Here is a 16,918-nt window from a genome sequence, read left to right on the forward strand (position 1 = left end):
TTAATACGTAGCACCCTTCCATTACTACATAGCACCCTTCCATTACAACATAGCACCCTTCCATTACTACATAGCACCCTTCCATTACTACATAGCACCCTTTCATTACAACATAGCACCCTTCCATTACTACGAAGCACCCTTCCATTACTACATAGCACCCTTCCATTACTACATAGCACCGTTCCATTACTACGTAGCACCCTTCCATTACTACGTAGCACCCTTCCATTACTACGTAGCACCCTTCCATTACTACATAGCACCCTTCCATTACTACGTAGCACCCTTCCATTACTACATAGCACCCTTCCATTACAACGTAGCACCCTTCCATTACTACATAGAACCCTTCCATTACTACATAGCACCTTTCCATTACTACGTAGCACCCTTCCATTACTACATAGCACCCTTCCATTACAACGTAGCACCCTTCCATTACAACATAGCACCCTTCCATTACAACGTAGCACCCTTTCATTACTACATAGCACCCTTCCATTACTACGAAGCACCCTTCCATTAAAACGTAGCACCCTTCCATTACTACGTAGCACCCTTCCATTACAACATAGCACCCTTCCATTAAAATGTAGCACCCTTCCATTACTACGTAGCACCCTTCCATTAAAATGTAGCACCCTTCCATTACTACGTAGCACCCTTCCATTACTACGTAGCACCCTTCCATTACTACGTAGCACCCTTCCATTACTACGTAGCACCCTTCCATTACAACATAGCACCCTTCCATTACACCATAGCACCCTTCCATCACTATGTAACAACCTTCCATTACAACGTAGCACCCTTCCATTACTACGTAGCACCCTTCCATTACTACGTAGCACCCTTCCATTACTACAAAGCACCTTTCCATTACTACGTAGCACCCTTCCATTACTACAAAGCACCCTTCCATTACTACATAGCACCCTTCCATTACAACGTAGCACCCTTTCATTACTACATAGCACCCTTCCATTAAAACGTAGCACCCTTGCATTACTACGTAGCACCCTTCCATTACAACATAGCACCCTTCCATTAAAATGTAGCACCCTTCCATTACTACGTAGCACCCTTCCATTACTACAAAGCACCCTTCCATTACTACATAGCACCCTTCCATTACAACGTAGCACCCTTTCATTACTACATAGCACCCTTCCATTAAAACGTAGCACCCTTCCATTACTACGTAGCACCCTTCCATTACTACAAAGCACCCTTCCATTACTACGTAGCACCCTTCCATTACTACATAGCACCCTTCCATTACTACATAGCACCCTTCCATTACTACATAGCACCCTTCCATTACTACATAGCACCCTTCCATTACTACGTAGCACCCTTCCATTGCCCTAGCAGTCCCCGTCTCACCCTTTAGAGGATCTTGGACAGGAATTGTGCAAAAGGACGCCTTCATCTTCCTGGAGCTCCTCATACAGGTACGTGACATTTACAGGGGAACCACATTGGGCAACAGTACTAGCCCACATGGAAGAAAAATATATTTTAAAAATATTCTTCCCAAATATATTGACATAGATTTGAAATACTACAATTTTGGCCGTATTCAATATATTTCAATATATATATATACACTGTATGTTGAAATGCTTTTTTAATATATTACAAAATATATGAAAAATATTTTTTAAAATACATTTAATCTACATTTTTGGAATGCATTTACAAATAAAAATATATGTTAAAGTGACTTTATTATATGTTAAAAGAAATCTGAAGACTATATTTAAAAAATATATATTTTTAAATATATGCCTTTTGAAAATATATTTAAATTTACATTTTTAGCATAAATATATACTGTATGTTGAAATGCATTTTTTTATACGTTACAAAATATATGAAAAATATTTTTAAAAATATATATTTTTTAAATATATTCTTCAGATTTCTTTTCACATATAAAAAAGTCATTTTAACATATATTTTTACATATTTTACATTTTCCAAAAATGTAGATTAAATGTATTTTTAAAGACATACACTATATTTGAAAATGTATTTTTAAAAATATTTTTCATATATTTTGTAATAAAAACGCATTTCAACATACAGTATATATATTTTATTTTTTTTTTTCTTAAATATATTGAATAAGGCCAAAATTATATACGGCCAATAATATATTATTATTTATGTTTTTTTCTTTTTTTTAACATACCATCACCCTGGTAATACAGTGTCATCATAGTGACACTGTACTACTTGTGGGGGGTGATGAAGATTTTTTTTTTTTTTACACCGATTGCTTTTACACCCATAAAGGCTGTAAAAGCAATCATTTCTCCTTCTCTCTGGCTGCATTCTTACAGCCATTGAGAAATACTGTGTGAGCTGTAATTAGTCACAGCTTGTCACATGGTACAAGACTGTTGTGAATAGCCCTGTACCATGTGATCTCTGTGATCATTCACAGATTTCACAAGTAGTAAGCAATGATGTCACAAGTGATATCTTGCCCACTACTATTCATGTGATCACTGATTGGCCAATCAGTGATCACAAGATCGGGACCTTACACAGAGGTCCTGTACAGTGATCGGTGTTCCGCTGTGTCCGGAGGACACTGTGGGCACCAGATCGCGGTTCCGCGCGCTCCCAGGTTGTGCGCACAGCCTGAAAATGCGGGCGCTGTTTATGAACAGCAACCCGCTCCTGCACTGCTCCTGTCCGACCCATGTACATAAACGGCCAGATGGGAGCAGTGCAGGAGCGGGTTGCTCTTCATAAATGGCGCCCACATTTTCAGGCTGTGAGCGCTCCCTGGGAACACCGATCGCTGTACGGGACGTCTGTGTGAGGTCCCAATCATGTGATCACTGATTGGCCAATCACTGATCACATGAGCAGTAGTAAGTGGTTACATTTATTTAGTGTTGCTTTTGGCACCTCTGGGCACAGGTCTGGGACAAGGGGTGGGCGAGAGGGGAAGCTGCCGCGGGTGCAATGGATCAAGGGGGCAAAGAATGGATGCAGGGTGGTACACGTATTACCAGTGTGGAAGGGGGGGGGGGCAGTTCTGGTAGCTGGGTGACCCCGCCCCCGTACTGCCTATCAAGTCCCATCAATACAATGATTCATGAGTTCTACTAACAAGGGACGTGGTGCCTTCATCACACATCACTCATTTCATTGGATCCTTGACCGATGTCAACTATCTTTTTGGAAAATGCAAACTCCAACCAGTTACTGACCTCCAAAGTCTGGCCGCAAGCGGATGTCATAGCCCTTCAGCAACTTGTCCACTGTTTTCTTCACAACTGAGATGTTCCCAGCAGGTGAGCTGCAAAGTGAGAATAAAAATAAATATGAGAGATACAAGTACATACAATAAGGTGAGTACCATGTGACCTATCTGCAACCAAAATGAAACAATTTCACAGAAGCTTCCAAATTAAAACAAAAAAACTCAAAAACATCAAACATCAAAAAAACGTGGCAGAATTGATCTTACAGCAAATTTACCGTATTTATCTTTAACATTTTTTCTTTTTTGTAAAAAGTATTGTCTCAAATTTCCCGGGGATTCCGACTATAGCACAAGTTAAAGCCAAGATGACTTGGGATCCGGGGCAGCACAATCGCTAAGTGGTTAGAACCACTGAACAGTAGAGCCCAATGTGCTACAGCACACCACATTGCATATACGTGGGCAGCACAATGGCCAAGTGGTTAGAACCATTGAACAGTAGAGCCCAGTACACCACATTGCATATACTTGTGCAGCACAATGGCTAAATGGTTAGAACCATTGAACAGTAGAGCCCAATGCACTACAGTACACTACATTGCATATACTTGGGCAGCACAATGGCTAAATGGTTGGAACCATTGAACTGTAGAGCCCAATGCACTACAGCACACCACATTGCATATACGTGGGCAGCACAATGGCCAAGTGGTTAGAACCATTGAACAATAGAGGCCAATGCACTACAGCACACCACATTGCATATACGTGGGCAGCACAATGGCTAAATGGTTAGAACCATTGTAGAGTAGAGCCCAATGCACTACAGCACACCACATTGCATATACGTGGGCAGCACAATGGCTAAATGGTTAGAACCATTGAACAGTAGAGCCCAATGCACTACAGCACACCACATTGCATATACGTGGGCAGCACAATGGCCAAGTGGTTAGAACCATTGTACAGTAGAGGCCAATGCAATACAGCACACTACGTTGCATATACGTGGGCAGCACAATGGCCAAGTGGTTAGAACCATTGTACAGTAGAGGCCAATGCAATACAGCACACCACGTTGCATATACTTGGGCAGCACAATGGCCAAGTGGTTAGAACCATTGTACAGTAGAGGCCAATGCAATACAGCACACCACGTTGCATATACGTGGGCAGCACAATGGCCAAGTGGTTAGAACCATTGTACAGTAGAGGCCAATGCAATACAGCACACTACGTTGCATATACGTGGGCAGCACAATGGCCAAGTGGTTAGAACCATTGTACAGTAGAGGCCAATGCAATACAGCACACCACGTTGCATATACTTGGGCAGCACAATGGCCAAGTGGTTAGAACCATTGTACAGTAGAGGCCAATGCAATACAGCACACCACGTTGCATATACGTGGGCAGCACAATGGCCAAGTGGTTAGAACCATTGAGCAGTAGAGGCCAATGCACTACAGCACACCACGTTGCATATACTTGGGCAGCACAATGGCTAAATGGTTAGAACCATTGTACAGTAGAGCCCAGGGGCGGACTGATCATTTGAGCACTCGGGCACTGCCCGAGGGCCGGGGTCAGTAGGGGGCCACATGAGATTTTTTGGGTGTGGGCAAGGACACGGGGGCCCCATGATCCCCTATTGCCCGGGGGTCCCATGAGTTGTCAGTCCGCCCATGGGTAGAGCCCAATGCGCTACAGCACACCACATTGCATATACGTGGGCAGCACAATGGCTAAATGGTTAGCACTTCCACCTGGCAGTACTGGGGTCATGGGTTCACACTCCCAACCACAGCACCACCTGCCTGGAGTTTGCATGTTCTCCCTGTGCCTGTGTGGGTTTTCTCCAGGTACTCCAGTTTCCTCCCACCCTCCAAAGACATGCTGGTAGGTGAATTGGCTTCTGCCTAAATTGGCCCATGTATGTGTATGTGTGAATGTGAGTTAGGGACCTTAGGCTGGCCATACATTATACAATTTGAGAATTTTGCTTTAGATTTACCAAAAACTATATAATATCAGGTCAAACCGAAACAACGCTTTCAATTGTATCCAATTAGGCCGGCCGTTGCACTACACGGTTGAAGGTAAATCTTATGCCCCATACACACTACAAGAAATCGTAAGAAAAGGTTTATACGAGGACCGATTGTCCAATAATCGGATCGTTAGTACACAGCTTTTGTGAGCCGATCAGGACAATTCGTGTGACAATATCCGAAGGGAAAAGCGTAATCAGTGTAGTAGTTGTCCGAAAATACAATACGTGACATCACTTTCCAAATTCTTTTCTTTAATAGGAGAATTTTCGTATCTTTAGTAACCTTTTCACTTTCGATGTGAGACTAGCAGGTGAAAAAAATAGAGCGATCGTTCGTCCGATATTTTCATCGTGTGTACTGGGCTTAAAGGAAATGGGGCAAAAAGTGGACAGAAAATTGTATAATGTATGGCCAGCCTTAGATTGTACGCCCCTTGAGGGTTAGGGACTGATGTTAGATAGTTAGTCTGGCTGAAAAGACAAAAGTCCATCCGGTTCAACCATTAGAAAAAAAAAAAAATTATATTCCTATACCCACAGTTGATCCAGAGGAAGGCAAAAAAAACCCAGCAAAGCATAATCCAATTTGCTCCTGCAGGGAAAAAAATTCCTTCCTGATCCCCCGAGAGGCAATCGGATATTCCGTGGATCAACTTTACCTATAAATGTTATATCCAGTTATATTCTGTGTATCCGAGAAAGAATCCAGGACTTTCCTACAGCAATCCACTGAGCTGGCCACAACCAACTCCCGAGGGAGTCTATTCCACATTCTCACAGCTCTCACTGTGAAGAACCCTTTCCGTGTTTGGAGAATAAAATTATTTTCCTCCAGACGTAAAGAGCGCCCCCTTGTCCTCTGTGATGACCTCAGGGTGAATAACTACACCGAGTTCACTATATGAACCACTGATGTATTATACATGGAGATGATATCCCCCCCTTATGTATTATACATGGAGATCATATCCCCCCTTATGTATTATACATGGAGATCATATCCCCCCCTTATGTATTATACATGGAGATCATATCCCCCCTTATGTATTTTACATGGAGATCATATCCCCCCCTTATGTATTATACATGGAGATCATATCCCCCCCTTATGTATTATACATGGAGATCATATCCCCCCTTATGTATTATACATGGTGATCATATCCCCCCCTTATGTATTATACATGGAGATCATATCCCTCTTATGTATTATACATGGAGATCATATCCCCCCTATGTATTATACATGGAGATCATATCCCCCCTTATGTATTATACATGGAGATCATATCCCCCCCTTATGTATTATACATGGAGATCATATCCCCCCTTATGTATTATACATGGAGATCATATCCCCCCCTTATGTATTATACATGGAGATCATATCCCCCCTTATGTATTATACATGGAGATCATATCCCCCCCCTTATGTATTATACATGGAGATCATATCCCCTTTATGTATTATACATGGAGATCATATCCCCCCTTATGTATTATACATGGTGATCATATCCCCCCTTATGTATTATACATGGAGATCATATCCCCCCCCTTATGTATTATACATGGAGATCATATCCCCCCTTATGTATTATACATGGAGATCATACCCCCCTTATGTATTTATACATGGAGATCATATCCCCCCTTATGTATTATACATGGCGATCATATCCCCCTTATGTATTATACATGGAGATCATATCCCCCTTATCTATTATACATGGAGATCATATCCCCCCTTATGTATTATACATGGAGATCATATCCCCCCTTATGTATTATACATGGTGATCATATTCCCCCTTATGTATTATACATTGAGATCATATCCCCCTTATGTATTATACATGGTGATCATATCCCCCCCTTATGTATTATACATGGATATCATATCCCCCCTTATGTATTATACATGGAGATCATATCCCCCCTTATGTATTATACATGGAGATCTTATCCCCCCTTATGTATTATACATGGTGATCATATCCCCCCTTATGTATTATACATGGAGATCATATCCCCCCTTATGTATTATACATGGTGATCATATTCCCCCTTATGTATTATACATGGAGATCATATCCCCCCTTATGTATTATACATGGTGATCATATCCCCCCTTATGTATTATACATGGAGATCATATCCCTCCTTATGTATTATACATGGAGATCATATCCCCCCTTATGTATTATACATGGTGATCATATCCCCCCCTTATGTATTATACATGGAGATCATATCCCTCCTTATGTATAATACATGGAGATCATTTCCCCCCTTATGTATTATACATGGGGATCATATCCCCCTTATGTATTATACATGGAGATCATATCCCCCTTATGTATTATACATGGTGATCATATCCCCCCCTTATGTATTATACATGGAGATCATATCCCCCCTTATGTATTATACATGGAGATCATATCCCACTTATGTATTATACATGGTGATCATATCCCCCTTATGTATTATACATGGTGATCATATCCCCCCTTATGTATTATACATGGAGATCATCATATCCCCCCTTATGTATTATGCATGGAGATCATATCCCCCCTTATGTATTATACATGGAGATCATATCCCCCTTATGTATTATACATGGAGATCATATCCCCCCTTATGTATTATACATGGAGATCATATCCCCCCTTATGTATTATACATGGAGATAATATCCCCCTTATGTATTATACATGGAGATCATATCCCCCCTTATGTATTATACATGGAGATCATATCCCCCCCTTATGTATTATACACGGTGATCATATCCCCCCTTATGTATTATACCTGGAGATCATACCCCCCCCCTTATGTATTATACATGGAGATCATATCCCCCCTTATGTATTATACATGGAGATCATATCCCCCCTTATGTATTATACATGGAGATCATATCCCCCCTTATGTATTATACATGGAGATCATATCCCCCTTATGTATTATACATGGAGATCATATCCCCCCTTATGTATTATACATGGAGATCATATCCCCCCTTATGTATTATACATGGAGATCATACCCCCCCTTATGTATTATACATGGTGATCATACCCCCCTTATGTAATTATACATGGAGATCATATCCCCCCTTATGTAATATACATGGAGATCATATCCCCATTATGTATTATACATGGAGATCATATCCCCCTTATGTATTATACATGGAGATCATATCCCCCCTTATGTATTATACATGGCGATCATATCCCCCCTTATGTATTATACATGGAGATCATATCCCTCCTTATGTATTATACATGGAGATCATATCCCCCCTTATGTATTATACATGGTGATCATATCCCCCCTTATGTATTATACATGGTGATCATATTCCCCCCTTATGTATTATACATGGAGATCATATCCCCCCTTATGTATTTATACATGGGGATCATATCCCCCCTTATGTATTTATACATGGCGATCATATCCCCCTTATGTATTATACATGGAGATCATATCCCCCTTATGTATTATACATGGAGATCATATCCCCCCTTATGTATTATACATGGTGATCATACCCCCCTTATGTATTATACATGGATATCATATCCCCCCTTATGTATTATACATGGAGATCATATCCCCCCTTATGTATTATACATGGAGATAATATCCCCCCTTATGTATTATACATGGAGATCATATCCCCCCTTATGTATTATACATGGAGATCATATCCCCCCCTTATGTATTATACACGGTGATCATATCCCCCCTTATGTATTATACATGGAGATCATACCCCCCCCCCCTTATGTATTATACATGGAGATCATATCCCCTTTTATGTATTATACATGGAGATCATATCCCCCCTTATGTATTATACATGGAGATCATATCCCCCTTATGTATTATACATGGAGATCATATCCCCCCTTATGTATTATACATGGAGATCATATCCCCCCTTATGTATTATACATGGAGATCATATCCCCCCTTATGTATTATACATGGTGATCATACCCCCCTTATGTATTTATACATGGAGATCATATCCCCCCTTATGTAATATACATGGAGATCATATCCCCCTTATGTATTATACATGGAGATCATATCCCCTTATATATTATACATGGAGATCATATCCCCCCTTATGTATTATACATGGCGATCATATCCCCCCTTATGTATTATACATGGAGATCATATCCCCCCTTATGTATTATACATGGTGATCATATGCCCCCTTATGTATAATACATGGTGATCATATTCCCCCCTTATGTATTATACATGGAGATCATATCCCCCCTTATGTATTATACATGGAGATCATATCCCCCCTTATGTATTATACATGGAGATCATACCCCCCCTTATGTATTATACATGGTGATCATATCCCCCCTTATGTATTATACATGGTGATCATATTCCCCCCTTATGTATTATACATGGAGATCTTATCCCCCCTTATGTATTATACATGGTGATCATATCCCCCCTTATGTATTATACATGGAGATCATATCCCCCCCTATGTATTATACATGGTGATCATATTCCCCCTTATGTATTATACATGGAGATCATATCCCCCTTATGTATTATACATGGTGATCATATCCCCCCTTATGTATTATACATGGAGATCATATCCCCCCTTATGTATTATACATGGAGATCATATCCCCCCTTATGTATTATACATGGAGATCATATCCCCCCTTATGTATTATACATGGAGATCATATCCCCCCTTATGTATTATACATGGAGATCATATCCCCCCCTTATGTATTATACATGGTGATCATATCCCCCCCTTATGTATTATACATGGAGATCATACCCCCCTTATGTATTATACATGGTGATCATATCCCCCCCTTATGTATTATACATGGAGATCATACCCCCTTTATGTATTATACATGGAGATCATATCCCCCCTTATGTTTTATACATGGAAATCATATCCCCCTTATGTATTATACATGGCGATCATATCCCCCCCTTATGTATTATACATGGAGATCATATCCCCCCTTATGTATTATACATGGAGATCATATCCCCCCCTTATGTATTATACATGGAGATCATATCCCCCTTATGTATTATACATGGTGATCATATCCCCCTTATGTATTATACATGGTGATCATATCCCCTTATGTATTATACATGGAGATCATATCCCCCCCTTATGTATTATACATGGAGATCATATCCCCCCCTTATGTATTATACATGGAGATCATATCCCCCCCTTATGTATTATACATGGAGATCATATCCCCCTTATGTATTATACATGGAGATCATATCCCCCTTATGTATTATACATGGAGATCATATCCCCCCTTATGTATTATACATGGAGATCATATCCCCCCTTATGTATTATACATGGAGATCATATCCCCCCCTTATGTATTATACACGGTGATCATATCCCCCCTTATGTATTATACATGGAGATCATATCCCCCCTTATGTATTATACATGGAGATCATATCCCCCCTTATGTATTATACATGGAGATCATATCCCCCCCTTATGTATTATACACGTGATCATATCCCCCCTTATGTATTATACATGGTGATCATATCCCCCCTTATGTATTATACATGGAGATCATTTCCGCCCTTATGTATTATACATGGAGATCATATCCCCCTTATGTATTATACATGGAGATCATATCCCCCTTATGTATTATACATGGTGATCATATCCCCCCTTATGTATTATACATGGAGATCATATCCCCCCTTATGTATTATACATGGAGATCATATCCCCCCCTTATGTATTATACATGGAGATCATATCCCCCTTATGTATTATACATGGTGATCATATCCCCCTTATGTATTATACATGGAGATCATATCCCCCCCTTATGTATTATACATGGAGATCATATCCCCCTTATGTATTATACATGGAGATCATATCCCCCCCTTATGTATTATACATGGAGATCATATCCCCCCTTATGTATTATACATGGAGATCATATCCCCCCCTTATGTATTATACATGGAGATCATATCCCCCCTTATGTATTATACATGGAGATCATATCCCCCTTATGTATTATACATGGAGATCATATCCCCCCTTATGTATTATACATGGAGATCATATCCCCCCCTTATATATTATACACAGTGATCATATCCCCCCTTATGTATTATACATGGAGATCATATCCCCCCTTATGTATTATAGATGGAGATCATATCCCCCCTTATGTATTATACATGGAGATCATATCCCCCCTTATGTATTATACATGGAGATCGTATCCCCCCTTATGTATTATACATGGAGATAATATCCCCCCTTATGTATTATACATGGAGATCATATCCCCCCTTATGTATTATACATGGAGATCATATCCCCCTTATGTATTATACATGGAGATCATATCCCCCCTTATGTATTATACATGGAGATCATATCCCCCCTTATGTATTATACATGGAGATCATATCCCCCCTTATGTATTATACATGGAGATCATATCCCCCTTATGTATTATACATGGAGATCATATCCCCCCTTATGTAATATACATGGAGATCATATCCCCCTTATGTATTATACATGGAGATCATATCCCCCCTTATGTATTATACATGGAGATCATATCCCCCCTTATGTATTATACATGGAGATCATATCCCCCCTTATGTATTATACATGGAGATCATATCCCCCTTATGTATTATACATGGAGATCATATCCCCCCTTATGTAATATACATGGAGATCATATCCCCCTTATGTATTATACATGGTGATCATACCCCCCCCTTATGTATTATACATGGAGATCATATCCCCCTTATGTATTATACATGGTGATCATATCCCCCCTTATGTATTATACATGGAGATCATATCCCCCCTTATGTATTATACATGGAGATCAAATCCCCCTTATGTATTATACATGGAGATCATATCCCCCCTTATGTATTATACATGGAGATCATATCCCCCTTATGTATTATACATGGAGATCATATCCCCCCTTATGTATTATACATGGAGATCATATCCCCCTTATGTATTATACATGGTGATCATACCCCCCCTTATGTATTATACATGGAGATCATATCCCCCTTATGTATTATACATGGTGATCATATCCCCCCTTATGTATTATACATGGAGATCATATCCCCCCTTATGTATTATACACGGTGATCATATCCCCCCTTATGTATTATACATGGAGATCATATCCCCCCTTATGTATTATACATGGAGATCATATCCCCCCTTATGTATTATACATGGAGATCATATCCCCCCCTTATGTATTATACACGGTGATCATATCCCCCCTTATGTATTATACATGGTGATCATATCCCCCCTTATGTATTATACATGGAGATCATTTCCGCCCTTATGTATTATACATGGAGATCATATCCCCCTTATGTATTATACATGGAGATCATATCCCCCTTATGTATTATACATGGTGATCATATCCCCCCTTATGTATTATACATGGAGATCATATCCCCCCTTATGTATTATACATGGAGATCATATCCCCCCCTTATGTATTATACATGGAGATCATATCCCCCTTATGTATTATACATGGTGATCATATCCCCCTTATGTATTATACATGGTGATCATATCCCCCTTATGTATTATACATGGTGATCATATCCCCCTTATGTATTATACATGGAGATCATATCCCCCCTTATGTATTATACATGGAGATCATATCCCCCTTATGTATTATACATGGTGATCATATCCCCCTTATGTATTATACATGGAGATCATATCCCCCCCTTATGTATTATACATGGAGATCATATCCCCCCTTATGTATTATACATGGAGATCATATCCCCCCCTTATGTATTATACATGGAGATCATATCCCCCCTTATGTATTATACATGGAGATCATATCCCCCTTATGTATTATACATGGAGATCATATCCCCCCTTATGTATTATACATGGAGATCATATCCCCCTTATGTATTATACATGGAGATCATATCCCCCCTTATGTATTATACATGGAGATCATATCCCCCCCTTATATATTATACACAGTGATCATATCCCCCCTTATGTATTATACATGGAGATCATATCCCCCCTTATGTATTATACATGGAGATCATATCCCCCCTTATGTATTATACATGGAGATCATATCCCCCCTTATGTATTATACATGGAGATCGTATCCCCCCTTATGTATTATACATGGAGATTATATCCCCCCTTATGTATTATACATGGAGATCATATCCCCCTTATGTATTATACATGGAGATCATATCCCCCCTTATGTATTATACATGGAGATCATATCCCCCCTTATGTATTATACATGGAGATCATATCCCCCTTATGTATTATACATGGAGATCATATCCCCCCTTATGTATTATACATGGAGATCATATCCCCCTTATGTATTATACATGGTGATCATACCCCCCCCCCTTATGTATTATACATGGAGATCATATCCCCCTTATGTATTATACATGGTGATCATATCCCCCCTTATGTATTATACATGGAGATCATATCCCCCCTTATGTATTATACATGGAGATCATATCCCCCTTATGTATTATACATGGAGATCATATCCCCCTTATGTATTATACATGGAGATCATATCCCCCCTTATGTAATATACATGGAGATCATATCCCCCCTTATGTATTATACATGGAGATCATATCCCCCTTATGTATTATACATGGAGATAATATCCCCCCTTATGTATTATACATGGAGATCATATCCCCCCTTATGTATTATACATGGAGATCATATCCCCCCTTATGTATTATACATGGAGATCATATCCCCCCTTATGTATTATACATGGAGATCGTATCCCCCTTATGTATTATACATGGAGATCATATCCCCCCTTATGTATTATACATGGAGATAATATCCCCCCTTATGTATTATACATGGAGATCATATCCCCCCTTATGTATTATACATGGAGATAATATCCCCCTTATGTATTTTACATGGAGATCATATCCCCCCTTATGTATTATACATGGAGATCATATCCCCCCTTATGTATTATACATGGAGATCATATCCCCCCTTATGTATTATACATGGAGATCATATCCCCCCTTATGTATTATACATGGAGATCATATCCCCCCTTATGTATTATACATGGAGATCATATCCCCCCTTATGTATTATACATGGTGATCATACCCCCCCCCCCCCTTATGTATTATACATGGAGATCATATCCCCCTTATGTATTATACATGGTGATCATATCCCCCCTTATGTATTATACATGGAGATCATATCCCCCCTTATGTATTATACATGGTGATCATACTCCCCCTTATGTATTATACATGGAGATCATATCCCCCCTTATGTATTATACATGGAGATCATATCCCCCTTATGTATTATACATGGTGATCATATCCCCCCTTATGTATTATACATGGAGATCATATCCCCCCCTTATGTATTATACATGGTGATCATATCCCCCTTATGTATTATACATGGAGATCATATCCCCCTTATGTATTATACATGGTGATCATATCCCCCTTATGTATTATACATGGAGATCATATCCCCCCTTATGTAATATACATGGAGATCATATCCCCCCTTATGTATTATACATGGAGATCATATCCCCCCTTATGTATTATACATGGAGATCATATCCCCCTTATGTATTATACATGGAGATCATATCCCCCCTTATGTAATATACATGGAGATCATATCCCCCCTTATGTATTATACATGGAGATAATATCCCCCCTTATGTATTATACATGGAGATCATATCCCCCTTATGTATTATACATGGAGATCATATCCCCCTTATGTATTATACATGGAGATCATATCCCCCCTTATGTATTATACATGGAGATCATATCCCCCCTTATGTATTTTACATGGAGATCATATCCCCCCTTATGTATTATACATGGAGATCATATCCCCCCCTTATGTATTATACATGGAGATCATATCCCCCTTATGTATTATACATGGAGATCATATCCCCCTTATGTATTATACATGGAGATCATATCCCCCCTTATGTATTATACATGGAGATCATATCCCCCTTATGTATTATACATGGTGATCAGATCCCCCTTATGTATTATACATGGAGATCATATCCCCCCTTATGTAATATACATGGAGATCATATCCCCCCTTATGTATTATACATGGAGATCATATCCCCCCTTATGTATTATACATGGAGATCATATCCCCCCTTATGTAATATACATGGAGATCATATCCCCCCTTATGTATTATACATGGTGATCATATCCCCCCTTATGTATTATACATGGAGATCATATCCCCCCTATGTATTATACATGGAGATCATATCCCCCTTATGTATTATACATGGAGATCATATCCCCTTATATATTATACATGGAGATCATATCCCCCCTTATGTATTATACATGGCGATCATATCCCCCCTTATGTATTATACATGGAGATCATATCCCCCCTTATGTATTATACATGGTGATCATATCCCCCCTTATGTATAATACATGGTGATCATATTCCCCCCTTATGTATTATACATGGAGATCATATCCCCCCTTATGTATTATACATGGAGATCATATCCCCCCTTATGTATTATACATGGAGATCATACCCCCCCTTATGTATAATACATGGTGATCATATTCCCCCCTTATGTATTATACATGGAGATCATATCCCCCCTTATGTATTATACATGGAGATCATATCCCCCCTTATGTATTATACATGGAGATCATATCTCCCCCTTATGTATTATACATGGAGATCATATCCCCCTTATGTATTATACATGGTGATCATATCCCCCTTATGTATTATACATGGTGATCATATCCCCCCTTATGTATTATACATGGAGATCATATCCCCCCTTATGTATTATACATGGAGATCATATCCCCCCCTTATGTATTATACATGGAGATCATATCCCCCTTATGTATTGCAAGATTGGCAGTTACCAGCATGACTCCCAAAGGCAGAAGCATGATGGGACTTGTAGTTTTGCAAAAGCTGGACAGCCCCCAGTTTAACACCCCTGCCCTAGGAGGACACAGAACCCCTGACCTCAGTCTGGACATTGCTGATTGGCCTTGTGCAGATTACATGCACTCTCCCATTAATAAAAAACCTCTCTAGCAATACACACCAAATTGAGCATGTGCAGAGTGTCTCCACACAATATGTGCAGGAGATTAGATGGGGACACTGGAAGAAGGAGAGGATCAGAGAAGACAGGATCAAACAGCCTTTTTACACAATGCAGAGGATGCAGAGGATTAACCCCTTAGGTTCCCTCAGTGAGTATAACAAGCATGCTTTACTGCATCTATAGACTAATTGTACTGCTGTGGGTTTAGTAACACTTTAAATTCCCGCTGCCCAACCTGTGGCCCGAGGGCCGCATGTGGTCCTTTGGTACCTGGTGGGCAGTCCTGGGTCATCAGCAGTCTGTGGTGGGAACATTGATTAGGGTAATAGCCTGGATCTCTATCAGTCTCTTCTA

The 16,918-nt window shown here is 39.6% G+C and overlaps 1 protein-coding gene across 1 annotated transcript in view; it reads right to left on the minus strand.

Moving 5' to 3' along the window:
* The window catches only part of LOC149456239 (gamma-aminobutyric acid receptor subunit beta-4-like), a 203,387-nt gene that overhangs the window by 122,667 nt on the left and 63,802 nt on the right, over positions 1 to 16,918 (minus strand). Inside the window, exon 2 of the mRNA XM_089685295.1 lies at positions 3,234 to 3,322. Coding sequence (XP_089541421.1) covers positions 3,234 to 3,322 — 89 coding nt within the window. The remainder of the gene's footprint in view (positions 1 to 3,233; positions 3,323 to 16,918) is intronic.

This window comes from Staurois parvus, unplaced genomic scaffold (assembly GCF_062004578.1).
Source record: "Staurois parvus isolate SC_StPar_1 unplaced genomic scaffold, SC_StPar_1.0 ptg000368l, whole genome shotgun sequence".
Classification (NCBI taxonomy): domain Eukaryota; kingdom Metazoa; phylum Chordata; class Amphibia; order Anura; family Ranidae; genus Staurois; species Staurois parvus.